This window comes from Sander lucioperca, chromosome 19, assembly GCF_008315115.2.
Source record: "Sander lucioperca isolate FBNREF2018 chromosome 19, SLUC_FBN_1.2, whole genome shotgun sequence".
Lineage (NCBI taxonomy): Eukaryota > Metazoa > Chordata > Actinopteri > Perciformes > Percidae > Sander > Sander lucioperca.
Window position 1 is genome coordinate 24,133,329 of NC_050191.1, and position 25,419 is coordinate 24,158,747.

General features: G+C 40.9%; 1 protein-coding gene across 6 annotated transcripts in view; it reads right to left on the minus strand.

Annotated features, from left to right (window-relative positions):
- pak5 (p21 protein (Cdc42/Rac)-activated kinase 5) overlaps window positions 1-25,419 on the minus strand; it is a 76,346-nt gene that overhangs the window by 28,661 nt on the left and 22,266 nt on the right. Inside the window, exons 1-3 of one of the 6 annotated variants that reach the window (XM_035995603.1) lie at window positions 19,752-19,877; window positions 8,700-8,923; window positions 6,672-6,716 (exon numbers count right to left, since the gene is read on the minus strand). In XM_035995603.1, coding sequence (XP_035851496.1) covers window positions 6,672-6,716; window positions 8,700-8,903 — 249 coding nt within the window. In that variant the 5' untranslated portion in view covers window positions 8,904-8,923; window positions 19,752-19,877. The other 5 variants (XM_035995602.1, XM_031310542.2, XM_031310544.2 and 2 more) reach the window with 5 other exon arrangements.

Genomic DNA, 25,419 nt, shown 5'->3' on the forward strand with positions numbered 1-25,419 from the left:
TTCCAAAACGTCCATCCAAAAAGAAAAATCTTGACAGGGTTTTGGGTTATAACTTGCAACGAGGGGACAAAGATTCTGGACCTGCTCCACATCCAAGCACTTGTCTAGACCTCATTCATTCTCAGTCTGGACACTCCACTGCCATGGAGCTCACCCAATATTATTAATACACGCTGCAATAAAATGCTTTCTCAAATTAGCAACTCCCTGGTTGCACATGTAAGAACCCTTACAGCCTGCTTCCTTCTTTTAAATAAAGACACAGGTTTGCATTTCTGCCCCTGAAGCAAGGACTAGGTGACCCTGTTAAATCAGAAACACTATCTCTTTACGCTCCGTTTCCGTATATATATACAGCAATCCCAGCAAAGCTACAAAAATAACTCATGCCATGCAGTGCTTCGAGCACAAATCTGCTCTCTCTCACGAAACATGAGAAAACAACCTGCACTCTGTACAGCTATAATTCATGGTGTGTCACACTTCCACGTTAAGAATGCAACAAAAATAGACACAAAGTCAGATATGTGACCCTTTAAACACCAGATCTCTCTAAAGTCAGCACAAAACGACAGAATAAATGCTGAATGGAACAGCTACTATCTTACCTGCACCATCACTGTTTGGTCTAATATGTTTACACTTAGTGCTGGGAACTGCTGGCAGTGAGAGCTGAGACCTGTTGTACAGACAAATCTGCATAGCCAGCATACCAGCATGCAGTCTTGGCTCACCAGAAACAGAAACAGTGGAGCACCCCACCTGTGACTGTTTATGAATCGTCTGTGAATGGGGTTTAAACAACACCGCCTCCTCAGTCTTCACCGCTCCCACCAGCAGCCTCGACTCCGGCCTCAGCTGCCTCAGCTTCCCCGTCTCTCTCCTGCTCCCTCCGGCCCTGATCGCCACCACTCTTTGCCCCCCATCCATAACAAGTCACCCGGCAGCAGCTGCATCCAGCCACAGGTCAACTGGAAGTCTGGCCCCCTACACCCACAGCAGCTACCCTCTGAGAGACCCAATGATCGAGTTTCCTCCTCTGTCACCTGCCAAAAAGCTGGTGGGGGGTTGTGCTCTGCTATCACTGACCCACTGACATTTACAGTTGCGCTGTACCAGTTATCACCCTGCATGTCATGCCCATTGTCACGTGCCTTGTACTCACACTATGCCAGTCCATTCCTTTGTCTCACTGTGATAGCCTTGTCTGACCTGGACTAAATCAATATGAAGATTCAGTGTCATTCAAGTCACTGAAATATGACTTATGTGGATGAATTACAGTAAAGAAGACTATTTTTGTTATTTGACAGCAAAACTGTCACAATTTGATTTTTTACCAAACCCACAAAACTAAAAAGTGTACATCTACAATGCTACACACTGTTCTCTGAAACAGTACAGCAAACATAACCAAAATGAACAAATCAACCCTAAACCCTAAATCCAAACTACACATTTTTAAATACCAGCTACTGACAGTGTACCTCACAATTCTGGGCACATTTTGTTGCATTATTTCTTCTTCCAATGTGATGTAAGGATGAGATATTTTCAGTGCAGCTATAATGGGTTTGACAGCACAGAGGTGTTCAGCTACCAAAATATCAGCGAGCTCTCTCCTCCTACACTACCTACAGTACATGTAACCCACAGCTGAATGCAGCAAGTTTAGGCATGTACTCTGGAGGCTGTCAGCAGCCATTTTGGTAAATGCAAAAAATCACAGGACAGGAGAAGAGAAATACAAGGCAGGCTGGAGGGAAGTAGTACATCTTCATTGCATAACGGCTCCTGGAATGCATTGCTCATCACAGATTTGTACATCTAAATGTCTCTCCAAGGGTGGATTTACTCTAGATCTTTATTACAGAAAATATCATTATGCACGTATCTGATTCATATGCATGAACCAACTGAAGTACATGTGTAAATGTTGTGATGTTCACACCCTGCACGCCATACTCTCACTCGCCACATGGCTCCCTTCTTGCAGCCCCTGCAGCAGCAACACCAAACAACAACTTCCTGACTCCAACACCGATGTATCTCTAAGTACCAGAATCATTCTAATGGCATCTGCCCTGACCTTCACAAAGAATCAGAAAACTGTCTAAGATGCTGCTTTGTATATGTAATCTAAATGCAGCTTTATGCATTCTGTCTATAATATCAATCTCATATGTCTGATTTCAAATGTCCCCGTTTCATTCGTGGAAATCCTGTGGATCAACTCAAACCATTAAACTACTACCACATTAACTTTTCACCCACATGTCGTGAGACTGAAATTGATGTTATTACGAAGCCACTGTAAGTGTCAAACGTCACATAATTCAAACTGAAAATGAACAGGCAATACAAAGCACTCTAATGTTCATTTTAACTTTTAGAAAATAAGCAGTCAGTGCTCTGCTGTTTTTGTGTCAAGGACAGAAGGAATGATAAGATGAATTCAGATATCAGGGGATGCAGGGGGGGGGGGGGGACTGATCTTCATCCAGGAGAGGAACATGTTATTAAAAGAATAGAGGGGGTATTAAAGAGAAATATCCACCATTAAAACATGATCTGCATATATTATTCCTGTGATCCCTTCATACTCACTTCTCTCTCCTACAGCTGGAGTAGAATTAAGAGGAATAAGCTTTAAGTTGGTCTCAGGAATCATGATGGGTTTGTCTGAAAATCTTTTTTTCTCTTTTCTCTCTAACTGGCTTACTGATGCTGATGTCCATGCCCTGAGGGCTGTTTAATAACCCTCAGATCAACACAAAGAACTTCAATTGTTTCGAATAAAACATGCTATATGCTATGCTATATATATACATATGTTCAGGTAGATTTTGGCTACAACTTCCTTGGCTACAACTACTTACCATATCTTAACTCAGTTTATTACTGTCTGTCTGTGTGAGTTGGCAAAGTCTGGCACTGTCTGCCATTGCCCTGCATTTGTGTAAAGGATATAAACTTTACCACTGTTGTTAAATAGAATCGCATTATAACAACTGTTATTAATTCACTGCATTTATCTTCCTGCTTCTTTCTTTAAGTTAGATTGTCAGGTTTGCATAGTTTTGATCCATTCTCTAAACAAGACTAATTTATTGCAGTGTTGGCTATGTAAAAATAGTATTCTTTTAATAATAGTCCCAAATACAAAGTAATGCAAATGACACAGGCAGAGGAAAGTAAACTGTAAACTGAGGTAGCTAGCAAAGTGTCAGACTGAGGCAGGAAATACAGTACAAACCACTGACAGGATAATCTGCTCCTACTAAACTTCTTGCATTTACATGTGTCACCTTTCCTACACAGGTCATTCTGTTTCTCACTTACAAGAACTCAGACATCTAATACTGGCCCACGGTTAAAGAAACATGAGAAAATAGAAACAAGGAGATAGCATTATAGACAGGCTCAAGCACTCACTCGCACAACCAAATACATACATACATGTCAATACATACTGTACTGTACACATACCCATCTACACACACACACACACACACACACACACACACACACACAAACAAACAATCATGGTAAATTACCATAGGAGTCGGCAATTTGAGGGTGTCAAAGTCAAGGTGCAACATGAGACTGCCATTAATAATAGCCACGGCACTGCCCCTGCTGGTGCTAATGAATGCAACGCATTAACACACATGTAACCTCACGTCACATAACCCACCCACATACACACACTGACACACGTTAACCATCTACGTCAACATCAAAACATGAAACACAACATATAAATGAAGATGTTTTGCACGGTGGTAGATATAACGCACTTACTCATGCACCACCACACGCACCACACACGCTTCTGCAGTCTAAATTGTCAGACTGCAGAAGCTTTAAGAGCACAATGTTTAAAACATAGAAATACTGTGAGGGCATGGTGTTAGCCTATACTTCTGAATTAGCATGTGCGCTGAGGGCTGGTGGTGGGGGAGGAGGGGTTGGAGAAAAGAGATGAGAGCCAAGGCTTTGAGCAATGCTAATGCTCAGCTGAGATGAGCAGTCTGACAACAAGGCTACAAGCCTTGTGAATAAACGATGAGCGCACAACCCAGAGGGCAGAGGTAGTAGTTATTTCGGCATCATGACCGCGACGACCTCTCTAGGCGCACACACAAGCAATGTGTTCATGCACGCAGACGGGCAAACATGCATACACACACGCCATGTTGAACCTTTACTAGACTCTGTCCCTCTGCACTGTTTGGTCGGGACAGCACTGGAGGTCTGCACAAACACACACATACATACACACACACTTAGTAGACAGAGCTGGGGGCAGAGGAAGCCTTATGTCAATCAAGTGTCAGGGCAACCAGGGGAGAAAGATATCAGGCCATGGGTGAGACACTATAAATAACTTGGCCTACCTTGGGAGTCAGGGTTACACCTTTCTCAGGCAGAGAACGCGCACGCACGCACGCACGCGCACACACACACACACACACACACACACACACACACACACACACACACACACACACACACACACACAAATGCATAACAGAGAATCAACTAAATACCCAAAAAGAATCTAGTAAAAAAAATCTTAGTAGTACAGTAATCTGAAAGTCAACATTTTTTGAGTGTCAAAAGACAGATTTGTAAAGGCTGATTTATAGTAGTACATAGAGCCTACACCAAAGCCTAGCAAGTGAGAGATTGACGGGGATTAGCTTCGGAGCGAGTACCGACTCCAGTGGCAGACACCGAGAAACAAAGTGATTCCCCTGTGCTTTCTGAACATGATCGGAAAGCCGTAGCAGGAAAAGTTAACCCTCTCCTTGATTTCATGTTCACCGAGAAGGAGAACCCAGAAATGAGAAGGGGGAAATGTGACGCTACCAAGCCCAGCTAAGCGGACCAAACACAGTTGTTGCGGTCTGTGTCACTGCGACGTGTAGTTACATTTCTGGAGAGGTGCACATCAGGCTACGGTATGGCGTAGGGTCTGTATCTATGCGTACCTACGGCATAGATTCACGCAGAACCATAAATCAAGCTTAAGCACAGAACAGGGTTCAGACTGAAGGCAAGGCCTGAATAGTGTCATCGGTTTTATTAACTTTGAGCAAGCAACAGGGCTTCCTTCATGTGCTTCCTCAAAGTAGCACACTCACACACGACTTCCACACAAATGTGTTAGTTTGTATTCTCTGCATGCACATTCTTAGCGAGAGCGATGCAAAATCCTTTGGATTTGACGTGGGAGTGAAGTGACCCCGACTTCTAAGTAACATCAAACTACTTTCCACAGTGGTCTGTGATCAACTTTTTTATTTGTCTAAAAGACTTAAACTAGAGCTCCATCCAGATGGGATTTTTTCCTCTAGGGGAGGCTGAGTGATTTTAAATTTGCATGTGTTTATCGGTGATTTTAATCAAGTCTGGAGATCATTGTGATTCCAAACTCCCTACACAAATAGTAATTAGAGTCCCAAATACCTACTATTTTTCAGCAAAAATCTTAGTCCGCTTTTTTTTTTTTTTTACACATGCAGGCTTTTGTTTACTGTTATTGGGTTTCATTACTTCTTTTTCACTTTGAAATATCCTTGTCTACTGTGCACTACCTTCTGAAGTTTGGCATTACCTCAAAAGTCTGGAGCAATGACTTTGGTTACTGAGGAGCATGAAAACTATTTTATTATTCACCTCCTTGATTATTACAGTAGATCTTTTAATATTGAGCTATAAAATATGGCAGATAAGGCCATGTCTTGTTTAAGCCTGTTATTAAAAACGTTTGGCAAGGACCTTGTCACTTTTCCAAGTGCTCAGAAACCTGGAGAGAAAAAAAAACAATTTTACCAAATTTTACTCTCAAAACTTGTTTTGCAATTGCAAGTATGTCCATGCACACTCTACTCAAATCTTGACTTGATGTTTTCCTGACAAAGATTCCAGATATATTTAAATGTATAGTATACTAATTTCTATATTTAAAAAAAAGTACAGCTTGCAAACTATCCAGACCAAAGATAGACTACATCATGTTTGATTTAATATTAGAGAGGAGAGGAGAGGAAAGGAGAGGAAAGGAGAGGAGGAGAGGAGGAGAGGAGAAGAGAGGAGGAGAGGAGAGGAGAGGAGAGGATAAGAGGAGAGAAGAGGAGAGGAGAGGAGGAGAGGAGAGATGGATCACAGAAAGGGTTCTTCTAACACATGCCAACCTTTTCTGACCTATTTTCTACAGTGGGGTGGCCTACAGCAGAGCAGAATCAGCTGTCATGGCAACATGCACTTCCCATCTCAGCAACCAACATCATCACAATCATCATTATCATCATTATGATTATCATCATCATTATTATCAATGGCGCTCCATAGCAAGGGGAGAAACAAGGGAACATGCCGCTACAGGTTCTCTAGTCATTTCTGGGGAGGCTCATGCGAATGAAACAAATGAGGAGTGGAGATGAGGCCCAAGAAAAGACTTGGCAGAGCAATGTAGTTAAGTCATTGTCAGTGTTTCTCCCTGTTCCTGCTTACACACCACCTCCACCTATATGCATGGCAGCAGGCAGCGGAGGAGAGATGTGGAAACAAAACAGCAGAGTTGTGACTGTGTGAGAGCGATCAACAACAAAATAACAGAAAAGAGAGGGGGTTTAAAAACAGAAGGGAAGAGGAAGTCATACTTTGGGCAACGGCGTTTCGGATGACCGGACTTTCTTGGGAGATATCTGTGAAGAGAGCAAGAGAATTATTTTCTTGTTTCCCCCTCTTCAGAGATATCTCCTGTGGCATATTGCTGTTCTTTCTTACAGGACTTATGTGGATGTCTGATCATGTATTTTCCTGTCAGCAGCACCTGTAAGTGGTTCCTCAGAGACTAACATAGTTCGCTTGATGATTAGTGTAAATTGTAATTTCCCCACTGGGGATCAATAAAAAGTATAAATTAAATTATAATTATAAATTAATGCTCACAATGGTGCTGTTAGTTTTTTTTTTAGATTATTATTAAAATGCATTCAAGTGCTGCAGTGATTTATGTCAAATTTAACATAAAATGAGAAATTAGTTTAAAATTGACATGTTTATTATAGGGCAAGTGTTCTTATACTATTATTAAGGTCAACAAAAAAGTGGTGTAAGCAGGTGTTGTAACACACACAGGAAAGGCTCCTAGATTTCAAAGCTGAAAGGCAGTGGGTCACACATGCAGTATGATGGGACCACAGACAGCACAATGGAAAATATAAAACACGCCCCTGTGAAGACCCATGAGGCCTAATACAACCTCCAATGCCTCCAGTATGCAAGAGAAGGGCCTCAAAGCAATTACATGTTCTGCAACAACCCAGAGAAAGTTGCACAGAAATACTAAGGAGCATTGTTAATCAAACTCTTTGGTGTGTAAATGACTATAATTAGCTATGGCTCTTTTATAGTGGATCAAATGTGTCGATGTGATACGTTAGGAAGAACCAATGAACAACAACACATCAAAGGAGACACTCAGAAGGTTCAGAGACAAGGGGAGACACGCAGTCACAGTCACAGGGAAGGTAAGAAGGAGAAATCACACAGCCGAATGAAAAAGAAACATCAGTTTGAATTAAGGTTTCTGAGATTGTGACATTATCTAATGAAGATGAGGACTTGTCTTTAAAGCTGCATTAAGCACTTGTTAACCAGCAGGGGGCAGAATATCTATGGGTTTAGCAACATGTTAGCAAACATTTGTCTACTCACATATACAGCTGACACAGAACAACATGAGCATCCCATTGAAGTCATGTTGCTGTCCACCTGGAGAATGTCGTTCTAAGTCTGTCAAACTAGGTCACATTCTCTGGCCTACGGTTTGATCGCAACTGCTCAAAAAATGATGCAGTTCTTTATTTTGTATCATTTTGGATGGGCTTTTTGTCTTTCTTAGATAGTACGTATAGTGGTGTAAGGGAATTACAGAAGAACTACATTACTGAACTGATTGAGTTGGCTGTTAAAATGTGGATATATATATATATATATATAGCCTTTGCTACTTCTTGTTTTACTTTTGTTATAAAAACCACTAAGATTTGACTGGTACTGGTCGTACAATATCAGACCAAGTAAAACTGTAGCAGCACTGAATTGAAAAATGGTTCATTGTATTGCTTGTGAATTCAACATTTAATTTGTAAAAGGAAGACTGCTATTTCTTCTATTAAAGGTTATATAGTCTGGCTTTAATTCTCAGTTTGACACTACAAGGGAATCATTCAGTGTGACTTTAATATCACAAAATTGCTTAATGCAGGTTTAAAGCAATCATGCACAATGATATGACTATAATTTCATATACTAGGGCAATTTGAATAGTGTGAAGTGGTCAGATGGCACTGGAGAATGATCTATTATTCCTCAGAGAAAAGACAAAAGAGTGTAACAAGTGGATGATGGAATGGTGAGATACAGCCACATTGAAGGGAAACATAGCAATACAGAGGGGGGAGGCAAAGATAGAAAAGTAAAAAGAACAGTGGTGGGTGGAAAAGGAATGTACGGATTAAAGTTAGACAGAGAGGGCAGGGCTGTGGGTGAAAGCTGGGGAGAAGGATGAAGAGCAAGAGTCACAAAGATGCAAGAAAGATAAGGTGAGCAAAAAGACAGAAAATGATAATGATTTGTCCACAGTGCTCAGGTTCGATGCCCTCTGTCCATTCACACTATACCTTCATTGGTGCCAGCTGGATGGGGGTGATGTAGGAAGGGTCCACCATGGGCTTGGGGCGGTTGGCAGTGTCCGCCAGGAGGCTCTGCCATTGCTGCGGCAGCCCCGTGAACTTCTGCTCCCGCGGGTCGAAGCCCGTGTGGACCCGGTGCTCAAAGTTAGACGGAGCTGAGATCTCCAGCCGTTTCTTCTTCTTTCCAAACATGCTGGAAAACCCTGGCAAACCTGGCAAAACACAGAAGATAGCTGTTGATTAATATTCTAAATGCAGCATTGATTGTTTTACTTTAATGAAATAAATACAGAGATAAAACCCATGACTGCAAACTGTCTGTAATGTGGACTGTAGGCAAAATACTCTTACTTATGTTGAAGGGCAGTGGAAGCTCTTGTCCAGAGATTTTAACACCTTGAATAAATTCATGTTTATCTAACTGCAGGGAGGTGTGACACTACATCACAGTGAGAGAATGCAGACGAGTGTGTTATTAATCTAGTTTGTATCACAGCATTATCGAATGTGTGCTTTTCCTCTAAAAATACAACATAAGGCATGCATTATATGTTTTGTTGCACACACCCAAGCAGGAGCAAATATATCAACGTTTGGACATTTAATTAGCATGTACTGTTTAAGTAGTTTTGATCACTGATTATTTCATGAGTTGTATAGGGTGAATGCAGCTGATGGAATTGATAAATACATCATAACAAAGTTTGTTCCCGCAAGTTAACGAGGAAACCTGAAAAAGTTCGATTAAAACTTGTTTATTTTGTGTAAAAGTAAAAAATAATGTGTAAAGACTTGTCTTAAAAAAGCCTGAGGATCTTTCAATATCTCATCAAGCATCTCTCACCAGCCTTTAAACTCTAATACTGAGTCTTACAGATGGGACACTGTGCTCGAGTATATGGTAAGGACCATCTATGGTATAAATAAATTAACACTTTAATACAAAAGCAAACTATATCACATTTAAAAGCAGGCAATAATAAGAAAAAAATAAACTGATAATCACCGTAGTTATTATAATGTAAAGTCTAAACTATAGCAACCAACTAGGTTTTGCTTGCAATGCCTGCAAGCTGCACAGCTGAAGTATCCTACATTAGTCAGACTGATTGTCTGTAAATACCAGTTTTAAACTGATGTTGAGCTGTGCTGTTATGTACTCTGCTATGCTAAGCTCAGCCTTCTAATGCTGCAGGATACAAACAAGGAAAGAACAAGCCAAAATGTCCAAACATGCTTGAAAAACCAAGTGTCCACTTTGGTTACGTAACATAAACATCAGAAAAAAAACGAATGCACTGAAGCACAGAGAAAAGGAAAAATAAATGATGCCAAGTTAGGTTTGTAGGGTTTTTTATGGAAGTTTTGATAGTGATTTTAATACATAGCCACAGCAGCTGCCCCTGCCTGTGTTTTTTACTCTACCACCAAGAGGAACTGTTTGGAAATCCCATTGTGGTATTGGTGGTTTGGGCGGATGCATGATGTCCAGTCATAGGAACAAAATGTCATGATGTTGTTGGTGTGGCTGTGAATGGAGTCTATTGTGTCGTTCCCTTCTAGGAGCCATTGTCCTCAGCGAAAAACAAAGTCATCCTTCTTCCTCCCTACTCTTCTTCTACACAAAACAAAGAATAAAAAGCATAGGGTGCCCTCTATATATAAAAGCAAGTAAACAAAAGCTTCTCATTAAGCCGACAACGGTGGATTTTGTTGGCTGAAATGACAACTGTATGCTAGCATCTGTAGCTAGCTAGCATAAGCTGACGCTAAAGGTGTGGACACACAGAGCCGACGGCCAAACGTTGGCAGAAAAGTTGGGCTGATCAGTCTCCCCAAATTGGTCAAAAAAAGTGCCTCGGAACACACCAAAGTGACGAGACGTAATACGTCTCCATAACAGCAGGTGGCGCTAATCTGTATTGTCGCCCAAAAATAAAAACCGGCAGCTGATTGGATGAACGCGTCACATGGGTCTGGTTTCTCCGGAAATTCAAAGACAGACTGTCATGGCGGCTTGTTCAGAATACGATCTCATATTGTACTAAAATAGTTCACCGAAACGTGTTTCTGAAAACATTTTAAGAGAGAAATAGGCCGTGCAGTTGCTGAATCTGTCTTCATTTCAGATCAACAAAGGTCTGTTTAAAAGATTTTCATCAGATTTTGAGAGACTCTAGTCACACTTATTCCGCTCCCCGTTTCCAGGTTAGCACTCTACCAATCAGATGGGTCATTTGAGTCCGACTGCTGGCAGTGCCCGCCCCGCCAATTATACATGTCAAATCGGCCAAAATGAAGGCTGATGGACCCTCCGACGGACGACGGCACGGAACACACCGAACAGACTCGAGTCACTGACCTCGCCAGACTGTCCAACGGCCGATTATCGACTCTGTGTGTCCACACCTTAACACTAAAACTTTAATCTTTAATGTCTATTTTTATTTTGAACAAAAAATAACAATAAAATAAAATATAAAAACACTATGAGTGCGTAGCAACACACCAAAAGGAAAAACAATATCTATGAAGTGTTACAAATAATATGTTCAATCTGTCTGAAAAGGAGCAGGATGACGCTTAAGCTTGTTATTTTTCCCACCCCTCATTCAACTGTAAATATTTCCTGTATATATTATATATTTGGTATGGCACACTGTGAGTTGGTTAAAACCTCTATCTCCAGCAGAATTTGTTATGTTTCCAGTTAAATTGTTTTAAAACGAGAACCTTGTAAAAAAAAAAAAAAAGCTCCTAAATATGCACAGGATGGCTAAATATAGAATATAATGCTAAAATAATTAGCTTAGCTACATGTTCCAGGCAAAAAGCCTCAGCATCCTCACCAACTGACGACCCCTGTAAGTTAGAAAAGAATTAAGGAAGCATTTTTGTGTAGAGCTTGTTAGCCTTGGTATTATAGTAGATTATTATAAATAGACATTTAATTAATTTGTTATTTGTTTGACCATAACTGATGATTTGGGTGCTTGCTTACCACACATAGGCTAGCAGAGTTTCTGGAGTGTAAACCCCAAACCAAGAGCAGGAAAGAGCTGCTAACGTTAGCTTAGATTCTGATATACTAGCTTTTGGGCTCAGACACAGTGGATGTTCCAGTCCTGAAGAGGTATTTTTCTAACATAACCCGTAACCCCACAAAATGATATAGTTAGCCTAATTAGCTATCATTTGCAGCGTATGTCAGAGCGGATAAACATTATTATTAATATAATGTTAATATATTATTAATAATTATTCACTCCTTACATTTCCTCTTGTATTTTTGATTGTAGAAAAGCCTAAAAAAGACAGAGATTATTAGAGCCCACTGCACACCCCTTCAATATGTGTACCTCTGTATGTGAGAATGAGCAGAAGATTTAGCGAACGATCAATTGTAAGACATTACAAACATGCTGGTTAGTTGCAAAAAATTAAGTCAGTCTGCTCAATCAGTTTTAGTTGTGAAAATGATGAACTCTTTTGACCTGGCAGTACCTCCTGGGTAGATGCAATGACAGAAGTCACCAAAGAGTCTATTTCTAAATGTAACTTTAAACAGACAAAGCAAAAAATGTAATCATGGTAATCTCTCTCAATCATTTCCTTTGCTGCCCTGCAGGAGAGACAGACAGACCAAATTAGTGGCCTCAAACAGGAAAGATAGAGAGATAGATTGATGGGAGAGAGAAGGGGGGGTGGAGGCAGAAGATGAGAACAGAAGCAGAGCATGGTGGGAAAGTTAAAGGGATAGAGAAATGAGCAGATGGAGGAAACGACGGAAAGAGAAGAAACAAAAATGTAAAGCGGATGGAAGTTGATAAGGCTTAAGGTTTTTGTGATGCCTAGAGCAGCATAATAGCACAAGAGATTAGTACGTAGCACACTGCTGCCTTTGGAAAGCTCAATACTGGATCAAAAAGGTGTTAAGTCATAGATAGAAACCTTGTGCCACAGGCATGTTTACACAACTCGGCTTTCTGTGCTGCATTCACCTTCAGTCTTGGTTTACACATTAAAGACTCAAGAATGTATTGCTCCAATGTGTGTAAAAAATATGCCATTTTTTTAGTAAAAAGAAAAGATTGACAGGGTCTATGTCTAAATCAAAGCAAATAATGTTTAAATATTGACTATATTATTATATATTATTCACAATAATATTAAAATACAACTTTTAAATAGTGAGAAAATGCAGTACCTTATAGAGAACTTTTTTTTATCTATCTACTATCGTATGACCCCATCCACTGAATTGCATATTTAAAGGACCATACCAATCTTTTTCCACAAACAGCCCAGTAAATCCTATGACAACTTCCGTTACTGACAACCATTTTCCAATTCATGCAAGTGGATTAGGTTAAATTGCGGAGTGATTTGGTGATTTCATGGTGCATTTAGGTGCTGAAGTGAAGGTCTGACAACAAAGCTTCGTCATTCAGCTGCCACATAGCATTGCATTCATAAGCTATGATGTTTGGAAACTCAATAGGAAATACAAAGAATTATCATAAATGAGTGCCGTAAAAACCTGTGATAAATTTGACAGTTAGTTGTACTGAACTGACGTCTGTCCTGCTAACAATGCAACACGGAACTACACAGAGGGAATGTAGCCTATATCTCCACCATGGAAACCAGTCTTAGGATAAAAAAAAATATTGAATGTTGAGTTATAAATGCGGATGTGTGGCAGGGAAGGCACTCAATGTTAAGGCGAGTGTTACCTGAACATTTGTTTTAGAATACAATTTGACAAAATATTACAAAAGCTAAAATATGGCTGCATGCTTTGGGGACTGACTGACACTAATGAAAGGTGTAAGCAGATATTAGTTATTATGGCTTAAACATGCAAAACCACAGGTTTGGTCCTTTAACTAACACAAACTCCTGGTCCATCTCATGGTCTTATTCACACAGACGCATTACTTAAATACTCTCCACAGGTTTCTCCCTTAGATAAGGGTTTGTACAAAACAAAAGCCTAATAATCCTAAACTCTAATCTTTTCCATTTTGTGCTGAGCTACAAATCTCTTTTACAATGCGAACATGTCAGCAACCCTTTCCACTTTTGGCTGATGTCCACCTAAACCTCCACAAATCGAAGGTTTCTGACCTTGTTACTATTTTCAGAGCATGCACACCAAGTGGCTTCTGCGAGATGAAACACTGACATGTAGACATTATGCTGATTAGAAATGACATTCCTAAAACAAAGTCAATAAAGACAACGCCAAGGATGAAGCTGAACAACAGGGACAGTCTGACAGAATATTATAACTAATATAAGACTACAAAGTTGCCGTCTACAGTCACCACGCTGAAACACACAGTGACTAAAACTAGGCCTGATGGCAGTATTGCACTGAATCATCAGCTGACACATGCAGTATAGCTGAAGCCCTTGTTACCTTAGAACAATGTCCAAACAAAAACGCATCCCATAATGCCACATCCAACTAAGAACCAGATTTGAAGTGTAGAGGATGTGATGAATAGACTGGGTCTAAAATAAAAAACTTTCAGTAGTAAATCTGCCCAGTGTTGCCAACTTAGTGACTTTGTCGCTAGATTTAGCTCTCTGCTTGTGCAGCAGCACAGCGCAGGCAGGTAGAAGGGGAGGGGGGACAGGGTGCGGGGGCCGGTGTAGGTATGAGAGGCAGCGGGACGCGACCATGGATGTTTTAAGAGAAGGAGAAAGACGCCGCTGAGCTGGCCTGGCCCTGGGCAAGCCAGCCTTCTTTGAGAATTCTTTATCGATCTTTCCCTTAGTAGAACTTTTTTTTTTTTTTACTTCAAATAAAGGCTACCTAAGTAATAATTATAATTTAATATAAATTCCCGTAGTGAGTTTGTGATTATTTGGCCAAAGATTTATATTTCTTACTATCTACCTTGCTGACACAACCACTAAGCTTTATGCAAATTATTGCGTCATGATGTCATAAATATGCAAATGAGCGTATGACGTCATCTAGCTACTTTTAGCGACTTTTGGAGCTGGTGATAGCTACTTTCATTGGAAAAGAGTTGGCAACAATGAATTTGCCACTGTCAACTGCTTTTGTGCCGTGCTGGAATGGCATCAGTAACTGAGGGAGGCTATTGGGTTGAGTTCGACAAGGGAGATATTTTTTATGACAGACAAAAATGTTTTTGGGACACCATCCTTCACCCTCTTTGTGGTCTGTAACGGCCATAGTAAACCCCTGACCTAGATGATACGTCTTGGGAATGAGATTATTAACAGCTAGCAGGGCTTAAGTCGTCTAGGCCAGGCTCAACTGCTAAGAGACAACAACACGGGCGCGCACACACATACACACCACCGAATGCATGTAAAGACAGCAGACGGAGGTGCATGTTCAGGCCCAAACTTACTCCTGCAGAGCTTTTAGCTGCAGCCCTTTCACAACAGTCGAAACAGGTTTGGACTGAGATGTACTTTAAGTGTAGGCCTCTGGGAATTGCCTCCATGCAGAGGCCAAAGGAACGACTTACTGCACAACTCCTCCTGGCTGCCACATAAGCACCTCTTGAGCTGTAATTTATGGGCAAATTGTAAAGCACTTTGTGAAGTTTGAGATTAATGCCTGCAAGGTTATTCTGCCAAAGAGTAACAATGTCACTCCGATGAGAAATTGCACCTGGTAATATACGACAGAGATAATGAAACTCCATTATTCTAGGTGTGTAAGACTGGAGTGAGCTGTAACTGTGTCTATCTGTAAGTGTGTTGTATGTATTCACTCATAAACCACAGCTCTGTGGGCTCCAGAGCTGAGTGAAGCTAACTACAAATGCATAGTGTTCTGTCACATGAGCATTTGACCTTTAAATATGTAAAAGCAAATATATCTTGATGTAACTGTCACAGTACAAGCCGTATTACATAACCAAAACAGTACACACACCACAGGTTTAACTAACTGTACGCACAAAACATAAAGCTGCTCAGCAAAGCATAGACACACAAAGGCACATGCGTAAAGCATGTATACGTAAGAGCACACACACTCTACATACGCACACATACACACTAGCACACTGCCACAAACATACTTAAAGGAGCTACTAGTCCCAGGGCAGAGATCCTGACTCCCAGGCTGATTTGTCTTCAAACCATCTGTCACCATCTGAGTCTCCACAGGCATTTCCCTTTTTGTACAACAACACCTCAACACACGCACACTTTCACTGGAACCTGCCTCATGCTACAGCAAAACAGGAACTCATTCATGTGTGTGTGTGTGTGTGTGTGTGTGTGTGTGTGTGTGTGTGTGTGTGTGTGTGTGTGTGTGTGTGTGTGTGTGTGTGTGTGTGTGTGTGTGTGTGTGTATATACTGTATATACCATGTCTATTTTTGGTTCCTAAGCGCTCTGCGGCAGCGTGACGTTTTCATGTGTTTTGCAAACGCCACATTCATTTTGTATCCTTTAATATGTAATTTAGAAGCATAATTTGGTGATTGAGATGCAGAGCATTCACTTGTGCACAAATATGCAAATATGAATTAAAAATGCAACATGAAAAGGACACAAGTTCCTTCTGATAAACAAGTTGAGGGAGGGGCAAAGTTCTCTGCTTCATTTAGCGTTACAGGAAAGAGGAGGAATTCCTAATTTAATTAAAAGGTCAAATGTTTCACGAAAACCAAAACCTGATGGTATATTTTTGTTCAAGGTGTTATCCTTTTCCCCAGTGAGAAAATGCACAAAGTGAGGAATAAATGTGTTCCCCATGAATAGTGTCTTGGTTCTGTTATCCTCTTTTGTCCTGCCCTGATTTGTTGCGTGCTGTTCAATTCAGTCCCATTTGCATTCACTTGTTCTCTCCAGACCTTGTTCCTTCAGATGACTTAATTGGCTCAAAAACTGTTTACACAGACATGCATTTCACCTCCTATTCCCCGTAGATGTATCAGTAAACAACTTCAGCTGAAGAAGACGCTTTTTTATCATTCGCACAGTGTTTACAACATGCTGAGAAGTTTGTAACATCCCTCATTGAAATCCTATTTAAAGACTTGGGATCATCAGGAAGCTGCAGCATGTTAAATTATGGCTCTGATGATGAATATTATCACATCTTAGTACTCCTACACTTTTATTTCAATTGATACATAAATTCATTAAATCACTGCTCTTACCTGGCAAAAAACTGACGGTTTCTTTCAACCAATCAAAGTGCTCTGGGTAAGCCATAGCGAGACAGTCCAGGACAATCAGAGGCTTATCAGATGTTGCACTTTGATGTCAAATTGCATTCCTAATTAATCCATTATGCACCTGAATTTTCTTTCAACAAAACATGAAACAGCGAGTCCCCTGCCCGATCCATGATTGCTAAATTATAAGCCAATGATACCCTGGAGGAGCGGCACTTCAGTGAAGTTATCGAATTGACAAATCAGGTCAGATCCAGGACCCTCTGCAGCCCCCAGTGAGGTGCTACTACTACTGCTAGCCTGCTGCTGCTACAGTATGACTCTCCCTGCCTGCACGCTCTGATAACTCCCGATGTGAGATGCACAGGGCACAGAAAAGTGCCTACGCCAGCAGCCTGGGCCAAGGCATGGCCAGACAGTTTAAGCCCAGACCCATCCCATTTCACTTTCATTGTTTGTCTAACTGGGTTTGACCAGCCACGTCCCAAACTGAGCACCCTCTGACCTTCACTGTCCTCCTCCCACTTGTCGGTCTGTCACCAGCACCACAGAAACAACAGAGAGTGTACGTGTTCCCACAATCCACAGGATGGTGTTTGTGTCCTGGCTCTGTGTGTGTGTGTGTGTGTGTGTGTGTGTGTGTGTGTGTGTGTGTGTGTGTGTGTGTGTGTGTGTGTGTGTGTGTGTGTGTGTGTGTGTGTGTGTGTGTGTGTGTGTGTGTGTGTGTGTGTGTTAGTGGGAGACACTCAAAACTGTCTCCCACTAATGCCAGCATGTGTGGATAAATCAACTTTGGTGTCAAGTGCTACACCACCACACACCCTATCACTGCCTCTTTCACAAAGAGGAAGACAAATAGTGTGACAGAGGAGATAAGATGGAAGAAAGAGAAAGAAACAGCTGGTCCAGTCGGCAGCTGTGACAGTCTGGCCATTTGCCGATGCAAGGGGACATTCAGCTGTGGCAGCCAGGGACAGGCCCTGTGCTGAGGGCAAACACACACTCACACACACAAGCAGTGCGAGGCTGTCACAGAGGGAGAAAGACTGTGTGTCAGTGAGTAGAGGGTAATTACATGGTGCACCTCTGCAATGGCTGTGGGCCAAATTACAATATAGCAATTTAATAAAACGGTGAACATTTAAGAGACTAAAAAAAATAACGTCCGAACCTTTCTTCTATCCAATCAGTGTGACTATTCTGATTGATGGTTTAAACATGTTAGTAGGACTAGTACCTGTTAGGGCACTGATAAAAGCAGTTGACATATCTGCACGTTTATCTGCTTTTCTGAATGAAACCTGATAGCGGAGCACAATTCTTTTTTTGTGTTAAATGCTGTGAACCTCTTTACACAGAAACCAGGTATATGTCTACGGTATATATTTAATATTCAGTGGCAAACGGAAACATGCAGGACAACATGATGATTTTCCAGTACACAGAATTTCCATTTTTTGTTACATGTTTTAAAATGAACCACTTGAACCACAAACGAGCTGTGAAACGTTTCTATGACAAATTCAAGGTAGAAAACTACTTCTTCTGTGACCTGAAAACACCTAAACACTCTGGATCTGGCATTACAGGGATGAGGAAAGACTATGAATGACCTAGTAGCAAAACACATTATGCTATTCATGACAGGGCCTATGGCATTATTAGTTTAGTGAAGACATTACATAAATATTGCAGGATATCTGAAGTATCCCAGTTTGCCATAACACCAAGGAGGGACGGACCGTTGCATTGTTCATTGCGCAACGACGTAGAGTAAAGTCACTGACAATCAGAGGACATATGACATCTTTTTACATAGAAGTAATAGGGCAGACAGCTGGGTGTGCAACTAACAATTACTTTTATTATCCCAATCTGGAGGTCGCCTGTGGCTGACCTACTGTATCTTATGAGGTTTTGATATCGGCCCACTTGCCCACAAAGCTGCTTTAGCATTATGGGAAGAGAGAATGTGTTTGATGGTCAAAAGACTTGAGCAGCAGACACACCCCTCCACAACACGATATAAATACACATGCCACCTTCAAGGGTCTTATCCAGGCTCTCTCTCTCTCTCTCTCTCTCTCATGCAGAGGGGGAATGTAAGTGCTTTGTAGGTGGGGAGCTGCAGACTAAAGAAAGAGACAACTAGAATTATGGCAGTTGAGGCTGATTTGGCTATGCTAAGTACCCCACTCTTTAAAATCATCGCGGCATGGGCGTCTACATCACAACTGTCACAAGACGAATGCTTGTTGGTGAGGTACATGCTAATTCCTGCAAAGTATTTTAGTGAAAAGCACAGGCTGTTATTCCTTTGGTAGTGTAATGTTTAGCCAAATCAAAATCACTGCAAAAGACAGTCAAGAGAATCTGAGACATCCCGTTCAGACACTTTTCTTCAAGTCTCTCGCTGATCTTTCACTATCGGTTGAAAGGATCAGCTAGAGTTGTTGCTATCTCCTCATGTGGTAACATAATGGATGAATATAGCAGGGAAGGACGACTCTGGGAGGTACTGAAAGATCAGGAGAATTATCTAAATGAGATCTCTGCAGTCCTGAGGACAGAAGATTGTGTCACTGTCTAAGTAAGCATGTGTTACTGTGTGTATGTGTGCAGCTGTGCGTCCCGACTTTAAAAGCACATTAGAGCAAACGGAGTCTCTGATAGTGTCTTCTTTTATTCAATAACTTTTATGTGGATCTTAGATGAAATCTCACTGGAGGATTCACAGTGTTTTAGTATATTAACGGAGAGGCTAGTGCTTTCACATATCATTTCAGAGACCAAGATTTTGTTAAATGGGAAATGGCTGACCAATGTTGTCCATCCATTTTCCGCCACTTATCCTTCACCTGGTCTTCTGCTGGACACTTACTGGATTAGCCCAGACATCCTTTTGCCCAGCCACATCCTCCAGCTCCTCCTGAGGCGTTCCCAGGCTAGATGGAATATGTTATCCCTCCAGCTTGTTCTGGATCTGCTTCCAGTTAATAGTGCCTGAAATACTATCATGGGCCTCCCTGTCTCCCTTCAACACGAAGGAACAACACGTTCACTCCAAGCTCCTAAGCCTTTCACCAAGGTTAGGCCCAGACACTACATCACATTTTGGCTGCTTGTATGGACAATCGTATTCTTTGGTTACTACATTAGGTTCATGGCCATAGGTAAAGGTTGGAATATAGATTGTCAAGTAGAGGTCGACCGATTTATCGGCCGGCCGATTAATCGGCCGATTTTTGGCATTTTTTTTAACATAATCGGCATCGGCCAATATCCCAGTATATCAAGCCGATTAATAGGCAGGCGCATCTGCGGGCAGCCTAGTGTTAAAAACATGAATAGGCGACATTTTTTACAGCGTACCCAGACCAGCTGCCTCCAGCCCCTCCCCTTGTGAAGTCTTGCCGTGTGTCTCGCGCAGCCACTTCAGGCTCAGACACTACCGTTAGCAGTAGCATGTTGCTGGTGTTCTTACCTTGGGATTAACTGTACTAATAAAACCGTACATAACACCCCGGCCACACCACTGTGGAAGCTCCCCGAATGTCATTTATCAGAGTCTGGTTGTTACCCCTGTCCGTGGCAGTGTCATTCACTCCTATAACGGAGCTAACTGGAGCTAGCTAACCGCTAACGGAGCTAATCGTTGCTAACAAAGCCTTCAGTTCTCCATGCCTGTATCCATTAACTGCATCTATGGACTTGAGCACGAATAAAACCCTTAATTTTATTAAATTGGCTGGACGAGTTTTAAGAGTTGTTTGAATGACAAATGTGCTCAGATAAGATCCTAATGAGGTCAACAGGACATGTAACAGTAGGGTCCCCAAAACACAGATAAAACACAAATGAACAATGATCTAACAAACAAGGTGAACAAGAACTGACTTTAGATAGCCCTAGTCTGATGTGATTTAGGTTAGTTAGTTAGTTAGGAGGAAATAGTGTTGAGATTAATAATAACATGTCACTTTCTGTGAAGCTTGCAGATTTGTATTCTCAGAAGTTTAATAAATGCTGCACTAAACTTTATTTTTTTCATTTAAAAGTTTATTTTCTTCTTACCTGTTTCGTTTATTTAATATATTTTTCATACATTATTTATACAATATACAGTATGTTTTTACATTATACATTTTTAATTAAAGTATACAAGTGTAGATTGGTGAAGTGTTCAATAAATGTTTTTGTTGAGAAATTATGTGTATATTAGTGTTACATTTTATCTTTCAAATAGAGGTTTAAAAACAAGCACATATCGGCCAAATATCGGCCAAAATAAATCGGCAGCATTAATCGGCCATCGGCTGACCCTGATTTCTAAAGATCGGCAACGGCATCGGCCAGAGAAAACCCATATCGGTCGACCTCTATTGTCAAGTCAAGAACCTTCTCACATTTCATCTTACCCCTGAACAAGTATACAAACATCAGGTTTTGAATCCCTGCTTCAATGTCAGTCATCATTTAAATGATTAATGTCCATTTCATTCTTAACTGGAAGTTTTACTGCACACTTGAACACACTCAAAATGACTTGTCTGACAGTGTGTGCCCCCGTCAAACCTATATTTGTTTACATTTTGGAAAACTGGCACCATTAAAAGTATGCTGAATTAACTATCCGTAGTTCCTGTCTGCAACGTACCCATGCATGTACAGACACTTATCACTAGATTACTTTGATACTGAAGAAAAGACAATTCTCAGGCAAGTTTTGGAATCATAAGGAGCGACAATTTTCTATGATTTCTGGTGTAGTGTGCACCAAATCATCAGTTCAACAATAACTTCTTTTGTCTGTATATGTTTTAATAACCCCTGACTCACACTAGGGCTGCTCAATTATGGAAAAAAATCCTAATTATTAAACATGATTACTCATTGACTTTTGGAAAAATGTTGCAATTATTGAATTCAAAAACAGTGAAACAGTTAAATCAACAGTGAAAACACCTTGAACTGTGAAATTTCCCTTAATACTTTTCCCGTTTTAACTTTTTTTTCTCATTCAGAACACAAGACAAAATAAGAGTTTACTTGCAAAACGTAATGTGCAAAATAATATTTTTTCTCGATTTTTGTGATTGTTATGAGCTGAAATAGTAATCACGAATACAAAATTTGATTATATGCACAGCCTTAACACTAGAACGGCCATGACGGTCATTTTGACCGTTTTGAAATTTATATGTGTAATAACTTTGCTGAATAAAAAAATACAATCCTGCTGCTGCCTGACGTTTCCTAAAAGAGTCTGTATTTGAATTTAAAATTGTTTTTATATACATTACACAAAAGGCAAAGAAAATACAGTCACTTTTACCTATTTCGGCCATACACGGTCATATTGACTGCTCGGATTTTCGCGATATTGTTTTTAATTTTTTGCGCGGTTGAAGATGCATCTTGGTTGCTTAGTAACTACCATAGTCTCTGTCAGAGCAACGTAACTAGCGGTCTTGAGTAACAAGTGTGGGCATCACCGATGGGCCGAAGGCAAAGCCACAGTCGGTAACGTAGGCTACTACGGCGTGGAGGCACTCTGTTCTGAATCAGAAGGCAAACACCGGGCGCTCGCTCTGTGAAAGGCGCCGAACACGTAGATGGCCGGTGGCTGTTTACATGTTCATATAACTTTATACATCCTCGAACTGGCTGGAATCGTTGCACACATCCTCTCCAAGGAGTGCACCAGCAGTAAAATTGTCCAGAGGTAGTTCATGCAGCAACTGGCAGAGAGCTGAGAGCGGAGTTTATGGAGGAAAAAAGGGCAGCGGCGCAAGGTCCGAGCAGCGCTGTGCACCGCAGCAGACACCAAAACAGAGGCAGTGCCAGGTTAGGTTATAGCTAAATGTTCAAATAAGATACTTATAATTGTTATTTGGCTGTTATGAGTTAAGTTGAGTGAATTTCCACACCATATTTTTCGGGATATGAATGTATGAAATAATTACGGTTTACTATGATATGAATAATTGAAACACGTATTACTACTCAAATGTATAATTAAACTCGTAAAAATGTACATTTCGGTGTTATTACGTTTTTCTAAAGATATCCTAACACAATACATAATACAATATTGCAATTAGGTATTTATCATGAGAGATTATAGAGTTTGGAATCTGGCAGTCAAAATGACCGCTCATGGCAGTTCTAGTAGTTATGGAATTCCGGCACTTCTAGTGTTAACTCACGCAGACCCTGAAGGTTCAGTCCTGCTACTTTTACATACACACACATGGGAGCGTGCCTATGTTCCCACAGCCCTATGTTCCCACATTTCTAAGATATTTTTCAAAATGAGGCCCTATGTTCCCACAGTTCCCACATTTCTAAGATTTCTTTTCCAAAATTAGGCCCTATGTTCCCACATTTCCTTTTTCATACATTTGTATCAGATTGTATCCCCCTTTCTCCCAATTTGGTAGCCAATTACACCTAACCCTAACCCTAATCCCCTAACCCTAACACAAGACCTAATTTTGAAAATGTCCTAGAAATGTCGGAACATAGAGCTGTTAGAACAGATGGCCTAATTTTAAGAAAGATCTTAGAAATGTGGAAACATAGGGCTGTGGGAACATAGGGCCTAAATTTCAGTGAAAAAAAAAATCTTAGAAAAGTGGGAACATAGGGCTGTGGGACCATTGGCATGTGGGAACATAGGGCTGACACAATTTCAAAGAGACTTGGAGAGCATTTACCCAATATAGTAGCTTACCTACTGCCAACAGTGTTTTCAACAACCACCACGTCACTGAAACATAACACAGCTAAAGAAAATTATTTGTCAAAGATTACATTTTTCAATTCTCTGTGATGCATTTCTTTTTCCTGCAACCCACCTCCTGGTCGGAGCCCAGCGTTTGAAAAATGCAGCTTTCCAACACATTCATTGAGAGAGATTTCGCAGGGTTTAAGATGTGAAAAAAAGAACACAATTATGCAACAGAAACAATAACCTCCACAGTGGACCAAAATGTGACGAAAAAAAAGCAATAACGATGTTTATAAAAGTCTATGCAACTACTTGTACACAGTATGTACAGTAGTATATCTTGCCTTAGCACCTGTTGTGAGACTTTCTGTTTCTTGTGGTCGTTAGTTGTCCACACACAGCATATAAAATAATACACTGGAAGTCCACCATACTGTATGACTTAGCCAACAAGCAAAAGTAGATAAAGCCATGTTTCTATTCTGCACAACAGAACCTTTGCACTGATAAAAAAAAAGGAATAACCATTTCTCAGTCCTGCTATCAACACTATCAAGCACGTGAAAAGAAGGTTCTGCCATATGGTATTAGTTTCAGTGCCCCAGGGCTAACATCTGTATGCAGACAGCATCCACAACCAGACTGAAGAGACAAATGCTTCTTTTCTTTTTTTTAAACTGAGAGCAGTCTTTTCATAGACTTGCCATTTCAATGAGAAGCAGTCAGACATAAAGAGAATGACTGGCAACGCCGTAGGGCACTCCGTGACTATTTGTTTATGTTAGCATCTGGGTGAGCGTGTGTGTGTGTGTGTGTGTGTGTGTGTGTGTGTGTGTGTGTGTGTGTGTGTATGTGTGTGTGTGTGTGCAGGATTTATGTGATGGTCAGCTATTGATGCACAGTGAGCAACAACCGTAGCAATAAATGTCTATAATGTCTGTTAAATCTATTAATATGTGTTAATGGCGATAGAACTGTCCCTGTTATTGTCTGCCTGCCTGCCTACATATTTACTCACGGTGCAAAAGTATCCAGCGTCCCCTGTTAGGTTACTATTACTATTGCTGATTGCTGATCCTTAATGTGTACCTTTGTCCTAACTTGTAATCAATAAATAAATCATCAAACATGATTTTTTTTCTTTAGATAATAGAAAATGATAATCATCAACTTTTCCTTTTTTTAAGAATATTTTTGGGGCATTTTTGGCCTTAATTTGAGAGGTCAGCTGAAGACATGAAAGGGGAGAGAGAGAGGGGGATTGCCATGCAGCAAAGGGCCGCAGGTCGGAACTGAACCCTGGGCCGCTGCGGTAAGGACTGAGGACCTTTGTACATGGGGCGCACACTCAACCAGGAGAGCTACCAGGGCGCCCCCAATTTTTTTTCTTTTATAGAATATATATTAAAAGAATAATGTACAATAGCGTTACTGATTACAATTCTAAATAAGTCATTAACCATCTGTGATGAATGATGCTTGAAAAGTAACCCACAGCTTCCAGGTCCTGACCATTAAAAACTCTCTTCTCCCTGCTGGTGGCTTTCTGGGCTAAAAGCACTCTGTTCTTTGAAAGCCTCCTCCCTTCCAACCCATTATCTACACAAGCATGTTAAACCCTTGACCTAATCATTTCTTATTGATAGCTTGCCAAGAAGCCTTTCCTCCCGGTGTTATGGGAAAATGGTTAAGGCTGAGATGTAAAAGATGTAGGTTAAGGATTTGTGGGGTCAGCCGCTGCACGGCATGGCAGCCTTTTACTGGGTAGAGCTGCATGCGCAGTGTTTATGATT